The 25800-nt window shown below is 43.7% G+C and overlaps 1 protein-coding gene across 3 annotated transcripts in view; it reads right to left on the reverse strand.

Moving 5' to 3' along the window:
- The window catches only part of ATR (ATR serine/threonine kinase), a 112642-nt gene that overhangs the window by 71594 nt on the left and 15248 nt on the right, over positions 1 to 25800 (reverse strand). For all 3 annotated transcript variants that reach the window (XM_061636920.1, XM_061636921.1, XM_061636922.1), the window contains exons 9-22: positions 25047 to 25245; positions 23519 to 23778; positions 22186 to 22376; positions 21992 to 22092; positions 21232 to 21403; positions 11292 to 11462; positions 9354 to 9548; positions 8762 to 8947; positions 7956 to 8048; positions 7124 to 7254; positions 6756 to 6899; positions 5917 to 6010; positions 3499 to 3624; positions 340 to 546 (exon numbers count right to left, since the gene is read on the reverse strand). In XM_061636920.1, coding sequence (XP_061492904.1) covers positions 340 to 546; positions 3499 to 3624; positions 5917 to 6010; positions 6756 to 6899; positions 7124 to 7254; positions 7956 to 8048; positions 8762 to 8947; positions 9354 to 9548; positions 11292 to 11462; positions 21232 to 21403; positions 21992 to 22092; positions 22186 to 22376; positions 23519 to 23778; positions 25047 to 25245 — 2270 coding nt within the window. The remainder of the gene's footprint in view (positions 1 to 339; positions 547 to 3498; positions 3625 to 5916; positions 6011 to 6755; positions 6900 to 7123; positions 7255 to 7955; positions 8049 to 8761; positions 8948 to 9353; positions 9549 to 11291; positions 11463 to 21231; positions 21404 to 21991; positions 22093 to 22185; positions 22377 to 23518; positions 23779 to 25046; positions 25246 to 25800) is intronic.

Raw genomic sequence — 25800 nt, forward strand, 5'->3', positions numbered from 1 at the left:
GTATTCAGGAAATGTACCAGGAAAACAGGATCCCTCTACTGACTTTGAAAGGGGCAGGAAAGATGGTAACAGAATACAGTAGCTCTCCACCTTGCAATGATCTGAAACTTGGAAAGGGCATGAAAGTAACCCCCCTCCCCTCATCCTTTAGTGAGTAACTGCCACACACAAAAAATGTCCTTTCAAGATATTCACATATTACAATCATATGCTGCATATGCACTAGAACATGTAAGAACCATCCACTTAACAGACATGTATATTTATATTCCTTACTATGCAACTATTGATTTCTGATTGCCTTGATTAGCATTAGACGCCAACATTAATATTCCTTACCACAAATGTTAGCCCTTTTCCTTGGTTGTCGCTTGTTGAGAAGTCCAGCCTGCCTGGATCTACAGCTCCCAGTTCACCTAAACATTCTCCACAAAGTAGCCGTGCATGAGAATTGACATCCTGACAGCCAATCAAAAGGACAGTCACCAGCTGAGAAATAACTGGTTCAACAGTTTCACTATCTGTTGCATATTTTATCAGCTTCTCCTAAAATGAGGGAGAGGGAAAGGAGCAAATTATGCATGCACACTTCATATTCCAATGTGTTACCATGTTAATGTCATCCTTCCATGTAGCAGATGGTTACAAGAAAAATAAAAACAATACACTCCATTCTACCATCTCATTCTGTTTCCCATGTAGACTAGGCCCTAGACACCAAAGGAAATGAACACAAGATGGGGCCTTATACTAGATCAGATTATATGTCCATCTAGCCCAGGTATGGACAACGTTTGGCCCTCCAGATGTTGCTGAACTACAACTGCCATCAGCCCCAGCAAGCATGGCCAATGGCCAGGGATTATGGGAGTTCCAAGTTTAGCAACATCTAAGAGGGCCATACGTTCCCCACACCTGGGCTAGACGGACATCTGATCTAGTCCATCTCCAGGGTCTCCCTCTTTCACAGTACTAGAATCTGGAATCATTCAGTAAAGCTGGTAGGAAGTTCAGCAGAGACCAAAGTACTTCTGCATACAGCTCACATTTAATGATGGAATTCACTACCAGAAGCAATGATCACCACCTTGGGTGGATTTAAAAGGGGATTACACAGATTCATGGAGGATAAGGCTATCAATGGCTACTAGTCACAATAGCTCTGTGCTACCTCTAGGATCAGAAGCAGTATGCCTCTGAATATCAGTTGCAGAGGGGATCATGGTTAAGAGAATTCTACTGCACTCAGGCCCTGCTTCTGGGCTTCCTACAGGCATCTGATTGGCCACTGTAAGAACAAAATTGTGAACCAGATCAGACTTTGTTAGGATTCAAAAGAGCTGTTATGCTTTCATTGTCCTGCGCAAACCCACTGAAATCAGACAAAAATGTGAGGGTGTGCTTTTCTTTAGTAGTATTAATGGAAAGTTTCAGTTCGGAGCACTTCATGAATCAGCTTCCAGGTTACAGAGGATTCAGCATCATTACCAGGAGTAACAAGGCACAACTACACTGCGCTAAGACATTGTCGCAGCAACTAGACATGCTTCCTTACTGACCTTAAGTAAGGATGGGCGGGCACCCTACCTGCGAGGACAGACTGTCACTGTGGAAAGCGTACATGCAGACGAGTGCACCTCCTCAAAGGAACAGTGAGGGCTCGTTGAGATTGCTGGCACCACAGCCAATGTGTTTGAGGTGAGGATGGCTGCTCTGCCTTAGCAAGGTGCTCCCCATCCAGGGGAGGGGGATTGTGCAGTAGTGGCAGCAGCACAGGTATAGGAAGGGGGGTAAGCATTGGGCGGAGGGGCAACGGCCTGACTGGGCTGAGCCTCCTCACTGGTAACTGGAGCTATAGGGGCGGAGTTGTCACTGTCCAATGACACCTGTCAGAGTCCAGTGAGCCTGTAGGCACGTCATTGGAATCTTCATCCCATTCAAAGCCTGATTCCTCTTCATTCTTGCCACTCCATGCCCTTTCCACAGGGCCCATGACATTTATGGTGTGCTTTATGATTGAGCATAACAGCTGATGTGCTCTGGGGCAGAGCTGATGCTGTCTTGTTACATGGGGATGATGGCACACAGGGTGTCATCCCAGTTGTTTGACAGGCTGGGGAAAACATGATTGCAATTGGAAAGATGGTGCTTACGGATAACCCTTCCCTGTGCACCGTTATCACCATGAGTAATTTGACCCTCCCTCTCCCATGACTGTATGTGAGCATGCACAAAACTCTGTGTGTGAACGGCTCTTGCCATGCCCATAGTATGAAGCCCAAATTTTTTATTATTTATTTAATTAAATATATATTCCATCCTTCCTCCCAGGAGCCCAGGAATTGCCCATCTGCTGCCACACGTAGCCCTCAGGGGCAAGAATGTTACCCACACCCACTATAAGTCAATGGCCAAGAGGTGAAACAGAAGTTCCTCAACTCCACCTTCTAGATCCATCCCTCCCCCAAAAGGAACTGGACCTGTTGTAACACTGTGCCCTCCAGTCACATTATGGAGAGACGGCCAGATGATAACCATAGTTATATCACAGCCACTGAGAGGTCCAGGAGTACAATCCTCTCATCAATTAGGAAGTCATCCAATAGGGTGACCATGGTGGTTTCCGTCCTGAAGCTAAGCCAGAAAGGAAATTAAGATAGATCCATATCTCCATGACATATTAAAGCAGCTCTCTCTTATCCATGCCAAATCAGTGCTGGGCAATCCAAAGTCAAGTCAAACACAAATGATGAACATTAGAGAATGTGTGTGGGAACGCTCCCAACTATCCATTAATTACCCTGATTACACTTATGCACATTAAGGTAGAATTAAGAAACAGATACTTTAAAAAGACAGGGAGAAAGAATGCACCATGTACAAATCTCTCTTCTCTTGTCAGGTTGTTAATGAAAACGACAATCTCCCTTACCATGTGACAGGTAACTGAATATCACGTAATTTATCTAGTGTGGATCACCTTACACAGCAATGCTGACAAGCGAAAGGAAGAAACAGACAGCAAGCTACAAGTGAATGAGTGCTTTGGAACCTTGGATAAAATAGGAGTACTCCCTCTCGCTCTGTCTTTGGCTGAAGGAAAATAATTCTTTGTTGATAAAGATTATGATGAAAGATGAAAAAAAGAGACCACTGTGGGATTCTTAGAATGTGGGAATTTTACACTAAGGTTACATGTATTCTAAAATCATATGGGCAGCTCTGTTAATATGAAACTAAGCAATTCATCTATTTAGCTGCTAGCTATTGAGAGGAACTCATGTCAAAACCAATAGTGGGCGGTACTGCTGTTATAGACTGCCTTGCCTTTGCATTCCTGTTCATGTTAGCTTTAGAATACTAGGTAAATTATATGATATTTATAGCACAATCCTACATGTCTATTCAGACAGTGGTCCATCCTTCCAGGTACATGAGTATAAGATTGCAGCTTTAGCTACCCATCACACAGAGTCTGAGCTTTACAGTTACACATACTTGGTTTTTATATAATGTTTCCTTCAGGCTGGTGAGAGCATGAATCCGAACATCGACATTCTCATGCTGTATAGCCTTCATGGGGAGCTGCAGTGCTGTCTGCAAGTCTGTACTCCTGGACGTCTCCTGAGGAAAAATGCATGGAGCACATGTTCTATTGAACAAACCCATTGTTAAATGTACCAGCACACAGTGGGGGATATCCAACTCACAGTAGATCCATTGAAATCAATGGTATAAAGTAACAGAAGTCCATTTATTTCAATGGCTCCACTCTGACTTAGTTGTGTATATCACCTAGTAGGTTTTGTGAATGAAGTCTCTCAGATACAAAATTTTCTGAATATATATGTAGCAGAGTATGCACTTAATTAGGTTAGAAAGAAGATTTATACTCTGTTGGCAAACCATAATATCTGTTCCTGGTTTCAGCCTAACTACAGGCATACTATTCTGAGTATCTTGCCAAGTACTTCAAATTAATATTTATACAAAATGCTACCACTCCAAATTATTAGCCAGTTTGTTTTACTCTACCCTTCCTACAAGGAGTTTAGGAGATTAAGCTGAGAGATTGTGACTAGCTCAAGGTTACCCAGGAAGTTTTGTGGGCAACGGAACTTGGGCTTCCACAATCTAAATCCAACATACTCCATTGGCTACATCACACTAAATGTCTTCTGCAGCCAAGACATAAAAACAGCAGTCTGCATTTCAATAAAAATTAACAAAATAGGGTGTCAATTAAGAAGCATGATTGTATGCTAGAACCAAAATATGTTTTCCTTTCACTTTACTCAAGTACAAAAACTCTCAGTAAGCATATGTATTATATAGTCGGGCTAACGGTGGAAAAACATAAATGGTTTGTACCATATTATATATTATGGTACAAAACTTTTGTGTTTTTCCACCATTAGCCTTAATATAGCAAAAGGCATTGTTGCGCCCCAGACGCAGGGAGAGTTAGATCAGAGAGAGGAGTCAAATGAGGACGAGGTTTCTGGGGACGTTGGAGGAAGGGAGGGCTCTGACAGCCCACAGACTCCCATGGCTGGCACCCCCATCGAGGCAGTTCCAGCCCCGCCTGTGAGTCCCCTGCCTGAACTGTTGGGAAGTGACCCTTCACTCGCGCCAATCCTGTCCGTGCAGGAATCCCCACCTGGCACTTCAAACGCTTCCCCGTCAATCAGCACCCCACTTTTGGAACCTGCGTTGTCACCTAGCGAAGCCCCGCCGTCAGATGAGCCATCTGAGGCTCTCCCCCCCTTGCCCCATGTGAGGAGGCGCAAGAAGAGAGACTTTCAGAGGGTAGAACTCCATCAGAGCCGTCGTTTATGTGCGAAGACCTTCCCTACTTAAGCAGGTGCCGCCCAAGACTCTAGTGCTGAGTCAACTCTCCCCACACACTGCAGAGACTGTTTAGGTAGGCTAGTTAGGGAAAGTAGTGAGTCAGGTTAGACAGCTTTATGAAGCACATTGCTTTGGATGCGACCATCATCTTGATATAACAAGAAACAGATCACACCTCGTCTCAGTCTGGTTCCTTTATCTCTGGGCTGGACAGGTATTAAGGAATTTAAAGATGAACTTTCAGAAAGATTCCTCCCACTGGCTGTGTTTGCACATCATAGTAAACAATAGTTTATAGGTTACTGCATGCACAGGGATTTCTCCCACTTCGCCTCTCCTCTAGTGTGAGCAAACCATAATCCCTGGCTTAGGGGGGTCATGGTTTGTTTTGCTTACAACAAACCACAATTAGTAAGTCAAGAACAAACCTCGTCATTTGTTTGGAACAAAACAAGCCACAATCCCCAGTTTGCGCGAAATACTAACCCAGAGATCATGGGTTACTGCTCGCACCAGGAGCGGAGTGAAATGGGAATGATCTCTATGTTCACAGTGAACATTAACTATGGTTTACCGTAGCATGCATACTGGGCCACTATTTAAACATTTACACAAACATTGTAATGTTGTAACTCAGGGGTTCCAACTGTGGTCAGTGGACCACCAGGGGTGCGCAAAACTTCATTCAGGTGGTCCACATTGAATAGTCATATTGATTTTTAATTGTCTTTTATTGCTTCTTTTATTTCTTATATTGTATTTTATTGTACTATAATTTGAATTGTATGGAATGCCAATTGTAAGACTGTAAAATACAACAAAATAAAATAAAAGAAGCAATAAAAGACAAAAATCATACAGCATCTGGCACAGTGTATTACAATTGCTATAACAAGCAGAAAAATTCATTAAGACCATTAATAGTTTTCAAGTGGTCCGTGGAAGAAAAAAAGTTTGGGAACCACTGTTGTAACTCTTTGGACATCAGAGATATCCAATAGCCCATTGCCAACTTCAAACAAGCATTCTTTTATCATATAAACATATAACAAAATAAATATATACCTTCCGATAGTCTTGAAGAACTGTTTGGATGTCTTTTAGTTCAGGATGGTCAGGAAGAAAATAAATTTCATGCAGGAAGTCTTGTACTGCATCCCTAATGAATAAAACAAGTTGTGTTGTAAAACACACAGACACATACACTTAAACCCACTGTGCAAAAATAAAAAATGAACTAAAATGGAGGAGTTCAACAAGGGTATATATTTCTGAGGTTGGGGAAATTTACAAATGGGTCTGAACAAAAAATCTGACATGGTTGGAACACACATCTTGAATCAATGATCTGACTGAAATTAACAAAATTGGGGAACGCTATTACTGTTGACAAAAATCTAGAGATCATATAGTTTGGCCAGAAGTTCTGACAAGAGAACCACTTTGTTTTCTCACCCTGAAATGCTCTGCTATTTGCTGCTGGCAGCAAAAAAGAAAACCAAGGAAAGTAAAAATAGAAGCTACTGCTAGCGGGTGATCTCCCCATGAGCCTGACAGGAATTTTTGCCAGCTGTCCAAAGAGTCCATGAAATGACTCCTTTTAATTCACCACCCACAAATGGGACTTTACAACACCAATCATTGGGTGAGAAGCTTCAGGTCCCTGCATAGTTCTGGCCCTTTCCCATAACTATCAGAATAAGTTATACTGAGCAATACATTTGCAGAATCAATTATGCAAAACAAATTATGTAACATTTCTCAGTTATACAAGTCACAGATTTTTAATTACCTTACTACAGAATTCTAAAAAAAAAAAACTGCACCAGAGTACACATAGCCCCAGCTGCAGCTCTACTATAATACCTTTAAAAACATTATTAAAATGTTTTATGTTACAATACCTGTTCTCAATGATAAGAAAACGGAACACTGCTGCTGTTTCTTTTGGCTGAATATGTATGAGGGGCAATAGAGCTACTATCACATGACTGAGAAGAGAGCCAAGATGAGCTTGATCCAAGCATTTCACAAAGCAGTCCCAAGCCCTAAATAAACAGGACATTTTAAAAACAAAAACCAGCAGACATATGCAGCACTGCTACATATTTCTTAGTATGCAGACAGTTTTTAAAAATCAATTTTGAGATGTCTGTACTACAATTATTTGCAATTATTTTTAATCTTGTGCACTGCAGGGATTCACTAGGAGGCACAAAAAAGCACTCAGACTATAGTTATAGATAATAATTTCAGTACATAATTTTCTTACTTGCAGCACAACTCTGGGAAATCATCTTTATATCTTAGCCCCGTCCTGAGTGTTGTCATCATCTTTACTCTTACTGCACTTACATGTTTGGGGCCCATAAGCCTCATTAAAGCCATCAAACTATTTAAGGCCTACAGTTGAAGAAAAAAACAAGTTATTTTTAACAGTCAAGTTATATGACAACAGTATGCAACTACTCACAGCCCTTTATTCTCTACTGAAGGTACTGAACATCAGGATTTCTACCTATTTCCAGAAAATGTATCACTATTTAGTTTTTTTCCTTAGTCCTCAACTTGTACACCTGTCAAATGATGATCCAACATGGGGGTTATAAAAGAACCCTCTTGTCTTCTCCACAGTTTTAATCTGCTCTTCCATATATTCCAACTATGGTGCCCAATAATGCTTCCCAACCCTTCCGTTTCTGCTTTGTGTCTGCTAAAAGTGGTGTTAATGGGAAATGTACTGAACCTAGTTCCTAGGGATTTTCTGGGTAGAAGTTGCTGGAAAAGAGGATTAACACGTGCCAGAGCAATCAAGAGATTCACATTCCCAAAAGCAAAGGGAGCTAGAGAAAATACACAGACGCTGACAATTTCAGACATCAGCCCAAATCCATTCAGTATGAAATGGAAGATAATCTTAATGAGGAAAGACCACCTTTAATCATCCATGGTTCAAGTAAACTACCCCATATAGTTTCCAACAATGGCTTTGAGTAATCTTTTGGTTCTGTCACCTTGATTCGTAGCCAATGGAAAAACACTAGAAAAAAAGCTAACACCCAGATGTACCCATGACTGCTCAGTCTCCTAGATAGTTTACTTACCATTTTCTTATCTTCAATTCCAATACTGGAGCTTAACAACTGCATGTTGAAGAAGGCCAAGATACCCAGCAATTTTGGTTGCAGATAATCAGCCTACATATTTATAAAAGTAACACTTTAACAAATATTCAACTTTAAAATACAACTGGAATATTCACACCTCAAATATATAGCTGTATTTTGGCATCTACGTACAAAACAATTTAAAATAAAATATTTCTATCCCCCTCCACCTTATACCGACAATAGAACAGATAATGTAACCTGGGTTAGGAGGCTGTTTTAAGACAGTTACTCTGGAAAACTAGGACTTTGCAGGGTCCACTGAATTACTGAAACGAGCTAAAGCTTTCTAACATAACCAGGTTGGTCTAGTGCAGTGCTGCATTTAAACAAGGCTAATCTGTTTAGTATGCATGAAAGTGTCCTTAAGAAATTACTTCCCACTAGAATATATAAGAATCACAGTACCACAAACAGCATGATTTCCATAACAAAATGGCTGCACCCAACTACTTGTCCACTCTGCTGATTTTCTTCATGAGATTGACCTCTTCTGGAAAATGCATTAATATCTGCTTGTGATCTTCCCAAAGGAATCTGGTTGGTCACTATGGGAACAGAATGCTGGGCAAGATGGACCTTGTTCTCATCCTGCAAGGCTTGTAATGTTATGAAAACTCTTCCCAAAAAGCAATGAAATGCCGTATCGGCTGTATACTTAAATGGTGCCCCATAATACAAGAACAAACCATGTTTTTCTTCCAAAGCAACACAAAGAAAACTATGATGGCACTGCTACTTACCATTCGTTCAGGAGAGGTAATGTCCTTGGGTCCCTGATATGGGTCATCATTAGAGGCAAATGAAGCCAGAATTGATAAGCCATTGAAGACCTGCTGATAGTGCTCTCCTATACGAAGCAATAATTCATTATGCAATCCCTGGTAGTCCTGTCTCAGCAAACTTCCAAGTTCTATTTCTGTTTCATTCTATAGAACAGCATAAATGAAAAAAAATGGACTAGATAATTTTATATGCACATTAAGAGATAACAAAAGAGAAATGCAGCCTCCAAGTAAAGCATTGAGAACGGAAGAGTGATCAACTGCTCTTAACATAATCAGAAAAAGACCATGACGCACAAGTTGGTTTTGGTTATGCAGCTAGAAACAGCGGAAGATGTTGACTGAGGACTTTGTATTGAGCTGAATAATTTTATATATGCATTATTTTCAACCCAGAATATTTTAGGCACACCTAAAAGGTTCAGTACATGATTGCAATGAGTTCTTAACTTTAGGCTTTCATGTCATATATTTGTATTTTAATACAATCACCAGCTTGAATGCTCTTGCTGATCCACGGCTTCACAGGCAAAAATCAAAACATATTTACCTTGAGATAGTGAAGTGCTCGCTCCAGCTCATCTTTACTACAGAAGCAGACTAGATGAGAAAAGATGTACTTGAAATTGTTGATGAGGATCTCTCTGCGGTTTACGTTTAGCTGTTTTGCTATTGTACGAATAAGCACAGAGGCTGCAGGGCTGGCCTTGGCAGCAAGGTCAGGCAAAAGAACTTGGAGAATTCGCTGGCAAAATAAAGAGATAGCCACTGTTTTGACAACTGACTTCCTTCCCTTGTGCAAGTGAAGATGGACATGTAAGCCCATTTGCTTGTGGTTAAAAATGGCAAGCTGCAAGCTTACCAGCATGAAAAAAACATGCACAGAAACCCAGACAATATTTTTCAACAATGGAAAAAACCTCAATCAACATTTGAACATTCCTACAGTTAACAAGTTTTACTGGTCTAGTTAGTCTTCAAAAGAGACTAAGGTATTCCCCTCACCCCATACACAATATGCTCCCCTGAGGCATGAGTTTTGAATGCCAAGGTCTAAAGAAGATGCTATAGGGCAGCCATGTACTGTATATTTATGCATGTGTTGCCATACTAACTTATTACCCACAGGGGTGTCTGTGGTTTACTTTAAAAAGAGCACACAGGTGAGGGGAACTAAACTTTCCCTGTCTTACTCTGCGGCACTCCATTGAGCCAAGGACTTTTATCACAACCTCCACCATGTCCACCTCCCCGTTTTAGAACTGGAGACCTCTCCTTTGCTTTCTGGCTAGAGTGTTTCTCACAATCTAACATCACGTCCTGAAAAACCATTTATGTAAAAACCCAACAGCCTATCAATCAGATGGCTACACGGGTCAAGTAATTTCATCTACAGTTTATTTAATTTGTATTTTTGCATGCCTCCTGTCAGGGACTATACAGCCCTCTCAAAGTGGTTCACACAATAAAAAAATCACTAGAAAACAAATGTAAAAGACAACATGTGCTTACAAAAATGACAAACAATTCAGTTTGAAAGCCAATAGTAATGAAATAAAATAGCTGCAACAATTAGTATTACAACTTTAAAACCCTCCTCAAATTAATCAGAAGCTCATGTAAAGCAGGCAGGTCTTTAGATCCCATTTAAAAGCAGTGAGGGAACTAGGCACACTTCCCATGGGAGTGAGATCCATAATTATAGGGTCACCACTGTGAAGACTCTGTACCTATCAGCCTGATGAACCTCACTGGTGGGCCCAAAGCAGGGCCTTTCTGCTGCTAATCTTAAGGGCCAGGCAGGGATATAGGTGCAGGTGCTCCTGCAGAAAAACTGGTTCCAAGCCATTTAGGACTTTAAAGTTTTAAAGTTAACAACTGGCACTTTAAATTGGGCACAGAAGCGTGCCGGCAAAGAACCTTTATCTTTCACAAAACACACTTGGCCCCAAGCTAAAAGAATCCTTCCTTGAAAATTTGGAACAACACAAAAGGCAGGGTAGAGCAGTGGTTCCCACACTTTCCCCCCTCGTGGAGTACCTAAAAACTGCTGAGGGTCTGGGCGGACCACTTAGGTATTTTCCTGCCTGTTGCAGCAATCGTAATTCACTAGCTTGATGCTGTATGATTTTAAATTATATTTTTACAAGCATGCCTTGGCCCACCTGAATGCAGCTCAGTTTGGGAACCCCTGGGGTAGAGAGGGAAAGGCCTGCAGGGAAAAGGAACCCTCCTTTTCAGCTTCCCTTCTTCTTTCAGAGATGAACAAATAAGCTACTTCACAGGGTTGTTGTGAGGATAACATGAGGAGGGAGAACCTTGTATACTGTGTTGAGCTCCTTGAAGGAACTTTGGGATAGAAATGAATCAATAAATAAAATGTAGGAACCCTACAAATATATGTAATTGTGACTTGTAGGTGACAACATAAAGGATAATACAATGCAATCAATTATTCTTATCTTGTAGTGGACTATCATCAACTTACACTGAGAAAACGATTGAGGTCTGGAAAATCAAAAACATTAGCAATTTCTGATAACATGTCCAAGGCCGCCTCCCTCTGATGAGCAATTTCTTGTTTCTGTATTTCATTGCTTTGGCAGGGAGTGTTAGAAATCATTGCCGCCTGACTGGAGTGTAGAGATTCCACTAAAAACTGAGCATTGAGAAATACATTTCACTGTTATTTCTGTCATACTGAAGCTAAAGTTCTTTCTTTGGACAATTATGCCAGAAATCATTCAGCTGACTAAAGAACAAAGGGTTTTTTAAAATAATCTGAAGCTGCTTAGTTTCCCTAACAAATACTGTCCCAACCAGAAATCTCCTGCTTAACCCAGAACAATGAGAACCAACTTTCCTGCCAACACCGATAAAACAATTTCTATGCTAATTACATTTACAGTTTTGACTTTAATATGCTCTTTGTCTTTGTTTTTCAGCCATGACTAAGATACAAGAATGGACTGTAGGTTTACACACTCCCTTCCTACCAGTCTCTCCATTCAAGGAAACTGCGGAGAGTTTTAACCATTGTTAAGTTTACATCTGCCCCAACCAAGGGTTCCCAATTAACCAGGTTTTCCAAGCTATGGTCAGCATTAAACCATGGTAAAGGTCGGTGCAGATGTAACCCTTAACTACAATTATTTCCTTCCATGGGCAAGAGGAATACATGTACAATAGGAAAGAGGTTGGGGAAACATGATCCCATGGCTCACTCTCAACTACTTAACCATTAACAGATATCAGGAGTGGGAAGGGCCCTGCAGGAAGGGCTGAGGCTCAGTGACAGAGTATCTGCTTTGCATGCTGAAGGTCCCAGGACCAATCCCTGTCATCTCCAAGTAGGGCTGCGACAGAAAACTCAAAGAGTCACTACTAGCAGACAGTAATAAGCTAGATAGATCAGTGGTCTGACTCTGTACATCAGCTTCCTATGTTCTTATTATGCTGGTCTTTGTAATAAATTTATTATTATTATGTTCCTATGAACGTTACACATTTGAGCATAAACATGGAGAGGGCTGTTTTGAAAGCTTGAGCCAGCCTACAACCCAATTTACATTTCAAGTGCATATCACATGGGGTGTGTGGCTTTGGAGCCTGATATGGCTCAGCAAGAATATTTTTCTCCTCCCACCCTGATCCCACTATTTTGGTTAGAGTGGCAAAAAGAAAAAGAATAGAGTAGACATGGCACTGGGGTGGCCTGAAATGGTTAAACCTCTCTGTCTAGCCCAATGCCCTGAAGGGGATGCAAACTGCCCCTTCCCCAGTCATCATATTGACTATTTGATGAGTGGGGTTGGGAGGCAGTGATAGCAGATCAGCTAAGCAGGGGAGCTGTGTACCTGTTTGTGTACGTGTATCCTGTGTGTGTGTTGTGTGTGTGCAAGAATGTACCATTGGTCTCACCTGAAAGGTGATTTTCATAGGAGTGGGCCATCACTACGGGTAATAGTTCCACCTATCGTGCGAAGGCAAGAATGTTTTTGAAGTCAAGACTAGGGGCGTCAGGCCCCTCCCACTCTCCAGTTCATTCGTAGCGAGTCTAAAAAGAGATATCTAAAAATACAAGAACAAGGCCAACAGACCCGCCAGGAAAATAACACAATAGTCGCATGCATAATAACATGACTCTAACATAACAATATAACAGAACTAAAAATCTTGACTTCACTCTTACATTTAAATATAATAGCGTAACAATAATATGTAACCCATTAGAAATATCTAGTCATCCTCCAACTGGGAGGGTCGTGATGGCCCACTCCTATGAAAATCACCTTTCAGGTGAGACCAATGGTACATTTTCCATAGGAGGTGGGCCATCACTACGGGATGTACCAAAGCAGCCCATACAGGGAGGGACCACCCACGTGTTAATCCTCATTAAGAACCTGTTGCAACACTCGTCTGCCGAAAGATGCGTCAGCAGAGGCATAACGATCGATTTTATAATGCCTTATAAATGAGTGTGGGGTAGACCAGACTGCAGCCCTACAAATATCGGCAACAGGACCATTAGTGGCAGCTGACCTGGTAGAATGAGCCGTTATACTAGCTGGAACTGACAGCTTCAAAGACTCATATGCTAAAGTAATACATGCCCTTAACCAACGGGATAAAGTAGGATTGGATACTTTATGCCCCATAGATCTTGGATGAAAGGATACAAACAGAGACTCCGTTCGTCGAATCTCTTGGGTCCTAGACAGGTAGGTCTTGAGAGCCCTCCGGACATCTAACGAATGCCAAGCCTTCTCGAGAGGATGGGTAGGATTCGAGCAAAAGGAAGGCAAAACAATGTCCTGGTTGCAATGAAAAACTGAATCGACCTTGGGACGGAAGGAAGGATCAGTCTTCAGCACAACAGAGTCCTTATGGAAGACGCAGAGGTGTCGAGCAGAAGACAATGCACCCAACTCCGAAACGCGTCTGGCAGATGTGATTGCGATCAGGAACAAGACCTTGAAGGACAGCATACGTAGGGGCACAGTCCTGATGGGTTCAAACGGAGGGCGTTGCAAAGCCTGCAGAACTTTCGGCAAACTCCATGAGGGGAACCGATGGACAACAGCCGGAGAGCGTAGGGCGACTCCCCTCAAAAAACGTTTGATGAACGGATGTGAAGAAATATGAGCTCCAGGAGAGGACACTGAGAGAATGGACGACAGAGTGGACGCATGTCGACGTAGAGTGTTGGGTCGAAGTCCCATCATAAAGCCGCTATGGAGATATTGCAGCACCTGATGCACAGTGGCCTGGGATGGATCATAGTGGTGGGACTGGCACCACTTGGAGAAAGCCACCCAGGTATGTTGATAAATACGAGTGGTAGATGGTCTTCTCGAGGCCAAAATAATATCAATCACAGCGTCAGACAGTCCAGCTGACCTCAAATGTCCCCGTTCAAACGCCACGCTGTTAGATTGAGCCAAGTAGGGTCCTGGTGCCATACTGGACCCTGGGATAGAAGGTCTGGCCTGACTGGAAGTGTCCAAGGATCCATCATTGACATTGCCAGAAGTTCTGAGAACCACGGTCGGCGTGGCCAAAATGGTGCTATCAGAACCAGCTGTGCCCTCTCGGTTCGCGCCTTCCTCAAGGTTTTGGCTAACAATGGTATGGGGGGAAAGGCGTACAAGAGACCGTCTGGCCATGGTGTTGTCAGAGCATCCACTGCTTCCGCTGTTGAGTCCAGGTATCGGGCAAAGTACCTGGGAAGCTGGCAATTGCGACTGGAAGCAAACAGGTCGACTGAGAGGGCGCCGAACCGACACTGGAGACGATGGAAAATGACTGGATGAAGTTTCCATTCTCCCGGAAAGACCTGTTGTCTGCTGAGCCAGTCTGCTGTCACATTCCAAATCCCTCTGAGATATTCTGCTTTCAGGGATTGTAGATGTTGTTCTGCCCAGACAAAGATGAGGGATGCTAAGTCCTGCAGAGGACGAGACCTGGTGCCCCCCTGTCTGTTCAAATGTGATTTGACACACGTGTTGTCTGTTCGAATGAGCACATGGTCCAAAGGGAACAGAGACTGAAAATGACGTAGAGCTAAGTGGACAGCCTTGAGCTCCAGCCAGTTGATGCTTTGAGTTTGCTCTGTGGTGGACCAAACCCCCTGAACGTACTGGGAGTTGCAGTGGGTTCCCCAACCGATGAGGCTGGCATCTGTGGTTACCACGGTTCTGCGTGGTTCCCTGAACGACGTGCCCTTGGAGAGGTGTTGAACCTTGGTCCACCAGCGGAAGGAGAGACGCAGTGCGGGGCTCAAATGAACTTTGTGATGGTTGGAGCTGGCAATGTCCTTTTGAAAGGGCAACAGAGTCCATTGAAGGTACCGAGTGTGAGCTCGAGCCCATGACACAATGTGGATTGTAGAGATGAACATTCCGAGCGCTCTGGCGAGAAGCATGACGTCTGCGGATGTTTGTTGCATCAGGGACCTTGCGATGCTTGTGATGGCAGTGATGTGATCTGGAGCCAAGAAGACCATTGCCTGCAGGGTGTCCAACATTGCCCCTAGATGTAGTAGGTGTTGGGTTGGCTGGAGATGGCTTTTGTCGAAGTTGACAAGCCAGCCGTAGGCCTGCAAAACATTGAGGGTGATCGTTAAACGATGATGAGCCAGCTCCTCAGACTTGGCCCGTATTAGCAGATCATCCAGGTATGGGTAGAGATGAACCCCTTGGGTCCGGAGATAAGCCACTAGGATGAGTAGCACTTTGGTAAACACTCTTGGAGCAGAGGAGAGGCCGAATGGCATCGCTCTATATTGAAAGTGCTGGTGGCCAAAAGCAAACTGAAGAAACTTTCTGTGGGCTATGCAAATGGGCACATGGAGATACGCTTCCTTAAGGTCGATAGAAGCCAGGAAGTCTCCTTCATGCAGACTCTCCGTAATGGAGTGGAGTGATTCCATTTTGAACCTGCAATATGTTACAAAACGGTTGACAAACTTGAGGTCCAATACCGCCCTCCATGATAGATCTCGTTTTGGCACAGCAAATACACCCCTTCCGACCTCTCAGTTGTGGGGACTGGCTCTATTGCCGCTATGTCCAAGAGGTGGTGTATAGCTGTCTGCATGATTTTGTGCCTGGCTGGTGCCCTTGGGCAGGGGGACGGATGGAATCTGTCTGATGGGGTTGCCCAAAACTCTATGGCATAGCCATAACTGAAAAGCTCCCTGATCCAGGAGACCGTAGTGAGGCGCAGCCAACGGTCTCCAAAATGAAGTAATCTGCCACCTATGGGAAGTGTGTTAATACTGCTTGCATTGGCGAGGACCTCCCCTATAATGAGGACGATGAGTTGCCCCAGCGCCCTTGGTACTGACCTCTGCCCTGGAAGCGTCGGTTCCAGGAGCCCCTGAATGAAGTGGGGTCATAGGATCTGAAGTCGCGTCCTCGTCCTCCTGGCCGCGTTCCTCGAAAGGGCTGGTTAGTATGGAAGGAAGGAAATTGCCTGAAAGGCCTGTGGTCAGTGTTCTTGACAGTGGCCAGAACCGGTTTGTGGGCGTCTTTGGGATCAACCAGCACTGCCTTTAGAGCTTCCTCGCCGAAAAGTAAAGATCCGGAGTAAGGAGCCCTGGACAGATTCATTCTGGCCACTGAATCAGCCTGCCAGTGGCGAAGCCAAAGGGTCCGTCGCGCGACTATCTGAGCCGTCATGGCTCGTGCCCCCAATTGAGTGGCATCCAAGGTGGCATCGGACACAAAAGCTGCTGTCTTACGCAACTTTATCAGTGACCTTCTGAGGGTGACAGGATCAGGGTTAGTATCCTCTAGCAGATCATCCAGCCACATCATAGCTGCTCTGGAGAAAATGGAGGCCGAAGCGGAGGCACGCATGGAGAGGGCAGTGGCCTCGTGATTTTTGCAGAGGGCAAAGTCTATTCGTCGCTCAGTAGTGTCTTTTAGTTGGGATTCCCCTTCCCTGGGCAAGAGAGAACGTGAAACGAGGCGAGTGATTGGTTCATCTATGCCAGGGACGTCTAACTTGGTGGCAAAGTCCGGAGCTAGGGCGTAAAACCTGTCAGCCAGGTTCTTGAAGCGGCGAGAATGGAATGGGTGAGCCCATTCTTCAGAGGCCAATTTGGCAATTGGGTCCGGCACCGGGATGTAATGTTCAGTAGGTGCAGGGGATTTGAGAACCTTGGCCCCTTTGATAGCTGGGGTGGAGGAAGTTGAAGGCGCAGTCTGGAGACCAAGGGTATTAACTACCCTGCGTGCCAGGGGCTGATAGTCTGAAGCATTAAACAAGCGATACGATGTATCCTCCTCATGATCTGAATAGTCGCTCCAGTCATCTCCTTCAACGTGGTCAGTGAAGGTTGACTCCTCCGCATACGAGGTTTCGTCAATACATCTGCCTCTGGCTACATGAAAGCGGTTAGGTGAACAGGAAGGATGAGCTTCATGACACGCACATTGGTCCGTGTTGAGTTGGGGTATGGCAGGAACTTGTGGTGGTGACTGCATTTGGGTGAAAAAAGCCAGCATGGCTTGAAGTTGGGAGAGGAAATCAGGGGACGGCAGCAGCCCAGTTGTGGCAGATGTTTGTGCCTGAGTGGCTATTGGAGCAGATGTTTGGGACGGTAAAACGGAGGGAGGCTGGTTAGGCGAAGGCTGAGTGGGGAAGCCAGCAAAATCTTCCTCGTCAGAGGAAGCAGCAGGGGAATGAAGTATATCGCTTATATGAAGTATATGTGCCTGAGTTGCTGTGGTAGTGGTGGGGGTTGGCACAGAGGCATAGCGTGGCCGCTTTGGTTTGCTATGGCTTGAAAGGTGTTTTGTCTTAGCCATTGCTTTAACATGCTTAGGCTTAGTCGCCTTAGAGTGTTGCGGCTGGGCTGTTTGTGACATGCCTGGCTGATCTGGCATCATATTGGCTGATTGCGACATGCCTGGCTGTTCTACCATCTTATATTAACTTGGGTGCAGTACATGGCCACAGAGGGGGCAGGATGTAAAGACCCGAACTGGCACAGTGTACGACCACAGAGGGGGTAGGATACACTGGCAGATGGCTAAGTGCACGGCCACAGAGGGGGCAGGATGCACTGTGGTATCAGCATTAGAATAATATAGGCTGTATAATATAGGCTGTATTTTAGGCTTGGTACACGGCCACAGAGGGGGCAGGATGTACAAAATAATGTTCAGATTAGTGCTGTAGGCTGGATTTAGGTGTGGTACACAGCCACAGAGGGGGCAGGATGTACAGAATATAATTCGGATTTAATATAAGGCAGCCACTGAAATTAAAGCTCCAGCCCTGATAATACAGTCACAGTAAAGTTGTGTGAGTCAGCCACAGAAATTAAAGCTCCAGCCTTGCTGATACAGTCGCATTAGATTTGTGTGAGTCAGCCACTGAATTAAAGCTCCAGACTTGAGGTACAATCACAGTAAATTTGTGTGTAAGTAAGCCCTTTGTAAGTCTGTCTACAGCCCACATACAACACACATACAGATAGCTTGCAGGGAAGGTATCCCTTGGTAAATAAAGTGGTAACAAAAGGCGGGAAATTTGAATCCAAACAAAAATGGCGCCCGGAAAAAAGAGCGGGAAAAAATGATCCAAAAATGGCGGAGGGAGAAGAAGCAATGGCGGCCGTCTGGAAACGAACTGGGGGAAGGGCTGCCCAGCACAGTCTCACAGGAGGAGCCGCAGGGCCGATAGCCGCACTCGCGGCTCTAAAAAACCCCAAGGAAGAGACTGCCGAGAGAAGCCTGAGAGAGCCGAATCAACAGGCTTCGGAGAGGTAGGACCCCGGCAGGCTGAAATTAGGAGGCTGGAAAAGAGGCAGGGAGCCGCAGCCGCAAGCTCCCGCCTGGGAGAGAACTGCAGCCGCGGTCTCTCCAAGAGCTCCACAGAGCGCGGCTTGAGACAGGAAAAAACGCTACGGGAGAGACAAACGTAGAGAACCGCAGCCGCGGTCTCTGCTGAGCTGAAAGGCTCAAAAAACTGGGAAAATTGAAGGGTTGGGAGACAGAGGCAAAAAACGGCGCCGAGCAACGAAGCCGCCGCAGTTGCAAGCTCCTGGAGGGGGAAAAAAGGAGGCCGCGAGAGCCGGCTCCTAAGCGAGGGAAACAGCGGGCCAAATCGGGAGCTGCAGCTGCAAGCTCCTGCCTGAAAAGCTAGAGAACCGCAGCCGCGGTTTCTGCTGAGCTGAAAGGCTCAAAAAACTGGGGAAAACGGACCGGGTAAGGGAAGATCCCCCCCAACAATTCTCCAGGAGACACAACGAATTAAAGACAAGACAGAGGGGAGGGAGAAGTGGAATTACAGATAACAACCTCCACACACTGTCAGACAGACACAAGTAGACACAAGAAACTTAGCTAAGCTACGCTATCTGAGAACTTGTTCGTACGAAGGCAAGAATGAACTGGAGAGTGGGAGGGGCCTGACGCCCCTAGTCTTGACTTCAAAAACATTCTTGCCTTCGCACAATAGGTGGAACTATTACCCGTAGTGATGCCCCACCTCCTATGGAAAATGTGGAGTGGCATGTGGCTCCGGATGGTTAGCAGGTAAATGTGGCCCTTGAGCCAAAAATCATTAGCCACCCTTGTCAAGAATAGCTAACTTTGGTCAAGCTGAAATGGGTCAACTAGAGAGAATTCTGGAAGCCTGTGGTTCCCTAGGACACCCTACTGGGGGAGATCCGCGGCTCAGTGTCAGACAGACAATTTGCAACCTTGCAAGAAGATGCAACTAAACCTTAGCTGTTATCCCTTATCTGCTTCCTGAGATCAAAAGTCAGGAAGAGGGGGTGTTGTAGATCAGGACCCCTGGGTGATGTTGTCTAGTCCCCTTATCTTCAAAGGCTTCAAAGGAGTGGAGCACGGCAGGGGCAGAATATGGCTATTTGCCTCCCCCCTCCCTGTGGACCAAGAAACTCCATAAAAATGAAGCATATTCCTTCAGTTGTTGTTCCCTATTTCCATCTACTCAACTCGCCTGAAGTTTGACAGGGAAAAGCCATTTGGGGACCAGGCTATTCTACTGTGAGCATAGGATGTTAGCTTAGCAAGCTCTTGGTTATTTTCTTTTGTCTGTATTGAACCTCTCACCTTTGTTATGCCAATTATCTCGTGTAGCCAGCTGAGGGCGATTAGCTTTGAGGAAACAACTGCTGCTCTCTTTTTTGTATATACCTTTCTTTTCTTTTAAATAAACTTTTATAGATGGTGTGTATTGACTTCAAACTAATGATTCTAAATCTAGTCTTTGATCGCTGGACGCTACTGATTACTGTTAATTAATGTGGGTTAATATCCTTGGAACTCACATAGGTCTCTGAGATCCCCTCTTTCAGAGGAAGAAACCGGGAAGAGGAGTGGTGGCAGTACTACCGGGATTTTAACCCTGAAGGAGGGAGGATTTGCCTAAAAAGCAGAGACCCAAAGGCGTTGGGACTGTTCTCGGAAGCAAAGAACCCTCCTTGGGGTGCTGAGGGCAAAAGACCCCAGGGGGACAATTCTTTAACAACCCTGACATATCGCTGGCCTTGTTCATCTGATTTTTTGCTAAGTCTATGTGTGGGCATTTGTTCAATCTCATATTTTGGAAATGGTCATCACTGGCTCGTTGGTGTGGTAAGTTTCTTTTCACCTAGCAAGTATTTCATACTATATTGGTGCTAGAGAGAGAGGTCCCAAAATGGACAAGACTCAGAATTAAATCGAAACCAGGAAACAAATCCTCAGACTCATGATATTAGCATAGATGTACGATCAAAAGCATATATCCCCAATAAGTAGACTGCTTTGTTTGTCTTTGGAGTTTCTTTAGAATACTGTAGTAACGCTTTCAAGCTTTTGTTCCTATAACCATAAGGGCTCAACACTTTTTAAAAGGAGAAAATCTGATCATAATCAGAGACTGTTTTCACCCAGGAAGATATGGTTCAAAAACAGTATGGTGACAGTTTTGTTTATAGTCACTGCCTGAAAATGGTGCTGTTCACAGGACATCTACTCTTAATGACTTCTCTATTATCCTTTGTTTCATTCACCAGTGACCAGTGGGCAAACCTATGAAGAGAAACCACATCTGCCTGCTGCTTTCAGCCTACCCAACATTAAGCAGAAAGTCTGCAAAGTAAGAGGGGCTGGATACAGCGATTCCCCAAAAAACACAATCCTGAGGAAACCAACTGCTCTACTTGATGTTTGTAGTCTTGATGCACATTAGGGGATGTAGTCTTAGCAGCAGATGGAGGGAAGTAATATAAACAGATGAGTGGGGAGCTTGAGGGAATATAAGCAGGGAGGATACTGGGTCTAGAAAAATGCAAAATACACCCCTATACATACCGCTGGTGGGGGGAGGGTTTTAGACCTCTATGGTGGCCCAGTAATCAAAGGGCCAATGAAATGTGCTGTCCCTGTAGGGATCCTTACCTGACAGATTGGTTTCTTGTACTGACTGAAAAAAGCTTGCAGCTTTACAGACTTGGCAGCAGACAGTGTTCGGATTTCTGTATATGCTGCTCCAGCCACAGATGCTGATTTGGACAACAAGCAATGCAACAAGTGCAAGAGTGCAAAGGGCACCAAATTCCCCTTTGCTGCCCTTATAATATAGAAAGGGGAAAAGCAGACAAGCATTATTAGAATGCAACACTAACACACAATTCATGCCAAGACAGATATGAGCATTGCATAACAAAAGAAATTAGAGAGATAAAGACAGTATTATGGCCTTAAAATAGTACTGAATATTGGGTTGTATTCAACCAAGTCCAACTCATAGTAGACCCATTGAAATTAAAGAACCTAAGTTAATCATGTTCATTAGGTCCAATGGGTCTACTCTGAATAGGACTAGCACTGAATACCACCCATTATTTTCTATTATCTTCAGCAGGTGCTGAAAGGACATTACTCTTTCAACAAGACTTCTAAGTGAATACTTGATCCCAGTTACTATTGGATTTGAATTGATTGTGTGTGTGTTGTTGTTGTTGTTTTAAATGGTGTGTGTGTCTGTCTGTGTTATATATGCAGTTCCGTGTAAATGTTTGTAGTATTGTAAATTGCTTCCGGATGCATCATTGAAAGAGATTCATACATGTAAAAATGGTAATATTCCCTAATTCAGAATATTGTGAAGTCTCCTTGAATCAGAATACTTAGAGAAGTTACAAAGTAAGAAAGGTACCTTCCAATATCACCTGTTGTGAGAATCAGTGTATCCTTCAGCTCACTATTTTTTGATATTTTAGCATTTGTATAGGCTTCTTTCATTCTGGAAACAAAGAGCTGAAACAGCAAATTGAAGGATTGTGTTTGTTATTGTGATTATATATCAAAGCTGCTCTCTCTTTCAGGCTTCAAGATACTTCAGAAGCTCACCTCTTTGATAAATCCTTCCTCAGAGTCTGAAGAATCCAATATGTATTTGATGCACCCACTAAAGGCCATTCTTACATCTTTTTTTGGATCTTCCATTAGTTTTAAGAAAGCCCCAATAATAACTTTTACATTTAATCCATCTTTTTTGAAGTCCAAGTGTTTACAAAGCAGAGGAATGTTTTCTATTAAAACTAGATGAGGAGGTAACAGAGAAACAGCAACACAATCAATTTTTTATCATATGACCAAATATAATATGACATCGTGCAACACAATTGTCCAGTTTTTAAGTACTATTTAAAACACCAATCACACTGCAGTTTAGATTTCAAAATCTGGGTAACACATACATAACATCAGCAGATTAGACCAACTATATTGTATCTTCTCTTATATTTTAGCTCAGGAGACACAGGGCACATTCAGCACCAACCCAGCTACCCCTTCCAAGGCAGACAAGGTAGGTGCCTTTCTTATTTCCTGGCTGAAGAAACTTGAAAGATGGGAATTTGTGTCCTCCTCACAATGAGGCATGGGGAAGGGTGGCAGAAGCTCACATACCACTTTGTCTCCTATTAATCAATGAAAGGGTGCTGGGAAAGTACAATCTCTCATTTCCCAATAACAGCAGCATCTACTATGCTGAAAGCTGTACCATTGATTCTTGTGCTGTTGAGAGGTCACCAAGGAGGGCTTAGGCAAAAGCCTCTGGGATTCACTCTCATTTCCCCATAAAAAGAGGTATCATTCACCTAGTCATGCTTCACACCTTGCAGGAATCCCTTCCTGTCAACTCTTTGATCCAGAAGGATAGAAAGCTCTTGGAGGCAAAGAACGCCACACAAGCAGTGCTCCAATACCTGTAAACAGTCACTGTATCAACTTTACCCTAGCACATTCTAATAGCAAACTGAGTGCTATGTCGGCTAATAGCCAAAACAGAACTACTGAGAAACAAGGAGGTATCAGTATGCTCAGGGGAGCCATTAGGTTTACTGAAGTAAGAAAAAAACTTTAAAGGGAGAGATGGGCAACCTCCATCTACCCAATAGCCCATTGGAGAATTAAGTCTGCTCAGGTGTCACAAAGTATAGAGTATCTTTTAGGGGTGGGGGTGAGGTGGGAAGGAGGACAAATGCAAACCAGGGAAAGGGATGGGTGGCGTATCCTGGAAGAAGGCATAGCTGGCTGGCAGGCACACTGAATAGGAGCACTCCTCACTACATTATGCTACAGATCCCAGTTGTTTTTAACAAAATAAGGAAACAAGAAACAACATGCAAACCAGGAGAAAGAAGAGTATAATATTTTAACGCAAGTTTAAACAACTTACCAAGCTTCACTGAACTAGCTATGTTGCTTTCAAGAAGATTTAAAAAAGGCTTAAAAACATCTGCTCTCACTGTACACGTTTGCTCACAAGAAGAAATCACGGTAAGTTTGCTGCAAAGGATGTCCCAACTTCGGGGCTCAATATCAGGTTTAGTTATGGAAGGTCTTAAATGAAAGTTGCCAGAAAGACAGCAAGCCAGTTTTCCGATGATACTGGCATAAGCCTTTTGGACTAGAAGAGATTCATCCCCAACACGGTCTCTAAAATAAAAAGTATCCAGTGATGGTGGTTGGGTTTTTTTGCATGTACTATTGTATATTACTGCAGTAAGTGTTGCCTGATGTACCACTTTCAAAATTACACTTTCATTTAAGAATCTAGCTCTTCAAATGTTTGATGCGGAATATTCCTTCACTCTATTTTGCAAACTATCAGCATGTTCAGATTTTTTAATTTCTATTCCAAAATCAGAATATGCACAGACTGCTTGATTCAATTAAAATGATATATTTCTTTTAACATCCCAGGCCATCTATCTACCCAAGGCTCTGTTTGGGTGAGAGGGAATAAACAAATAAATAAATGAGCAGGCTGTCATCTCTGCCCCCTCCTCCCAGACTACCTCAACAGCTGGAGAATAAAGTCACCTCCATCTCTCTAGTAACTCACAGCTAAATTAGACCTAGTCAGTTTATTGAGTGCTGCGCAGAGCAAGGACCAAGAAACCAAGTGAGGAGAGTACACTGTTTCCAGCAAAGGCCTAAAGGATAAAAAAACAGCCAGCAATAGAGAAGCAGTGGAGGAGGGGTCAGATATGCTGACGGAGGGCAGCGTGAGTCTGTCAAGCTATCAGGCCTCCAATCAGAATATAGTGGTTGAGCAAGAGGCAAGGCTTTCCAAGCACATAGTATTAGGAGCTGCATCAAGATACCCTAGTAAGCCTAAAAGAGGGTTCCGATGGCACCCATCTTATGCAACATGCCAATGATCTATGGTTTGACACATATTTAACATTTCTTTTTAAACAAACATTTGGCCAGTAGCAATGCAGTCTAGTATTTGATTTTGCTGGTCTATATAGAATTGAATTTTATTCTTATTTGTTTTATTGGTTGCAGTTTGTTTTTGTAAAAAACATGTGTGGTGCTTTGCAACTTATGCATTTGCAGTTCATACATTTTTGTTAAATAAAATATAACCCACTAGGTTACCAGCAATACAGCCTTATGTACTGCAGAACAAGAAGCACAATGGGGGAAAGGGATACAGGCCCATCCTTGAACAGAGAGAGGCTGAGTGAAGAGGTTAGAGATAGCTGTTATGTACATCCCCTCTCTAATCCTCTCAACAGAGAAAAAACTGTATAGGAGGGAGAGAATAAATGCCATGGCATGTCACGCATTTACCACCTGCCATAGCCCACCTCTGCCACATCACTAATATTTTACAAGATCCTACTACATCTATTAAGCTGGCAAGCCATTCTTCCCTATTCAAAGTTTACTCGGAATTATTAACCACTACTTACAAGAAAGAGGCAGGCAGTGTGGTGCAAGATTTTACACTTGACTGGTGTAGCAAAAAAGGAAACCCTTTCACACAGTTAGCTCTGATAATTTCATGGGGGCTCTGTAGGAGATGCTGATAAACAGAAGTCCTCCACTTCAGGTGTAATCTTTTTGGGATCAGAGAAAGAAGTAACACACAATTCGACTGAATCTCGGATGCTAAAAGGAAAAAATACAGAAGCACTGTAATGGCAATAATCTAGTCTTCTTTATTCATTCCCACATATATGTTCTGCCTGGAGCCGAGAAATTCAAACGCACTTGATTCTGTGAGTTTTTTCTCTTTTTATTAAGGTTACAGTTATGTCAAAAGCTTTTCAACTCACTCACCTAACTACGCTTTTTGGAACTAATTCCCTCTATAACACTGACTAAGTTTGTCTCTGCAGCCACAGACGTTGACTCAGCAACTCCCCCCTCCTCAGCACCCTCTTAAGTAGGTTTGTCTTTCACGCGTAAACAACAGCAACCATTGCTCTTCGCACCTCTGAAGCTGCTGGGAACAGGGCAAAAGGTGCTGGACCTCGGCTTCCCCCTCCAAATAGTGGGGGCTAACTGTCTGTTTTGGCGTGGGAAGCTGTTGGGACCCGGCTGGGGATCAGCAAGTTGGCAAGACGGCGCCTTGGGTGCAGGCAAAGGGTGTGTGTTCATAGGAGCAGTCTCTGACAACTCACAGAGTCCTTCCGCAGGGGGCCCAGGTGACTGAGCGCGCTG

The sequence above is a fragment of the Rhineura floridana genome, chromosome 7 (genome assembly GCF_030035675.1).
Source record: "Rhineura floridana isolate rRhiFlo1 chromosome 7, rRhiFlo1.hap2, whole genome shotgun sequence".
Classification (NCBI taxonomy): Eukaryota; Metazoa; Chordata; class Lepidosauria; order Squamata; family Rhineuridae; genus Rhineura; species Rhineura floridana.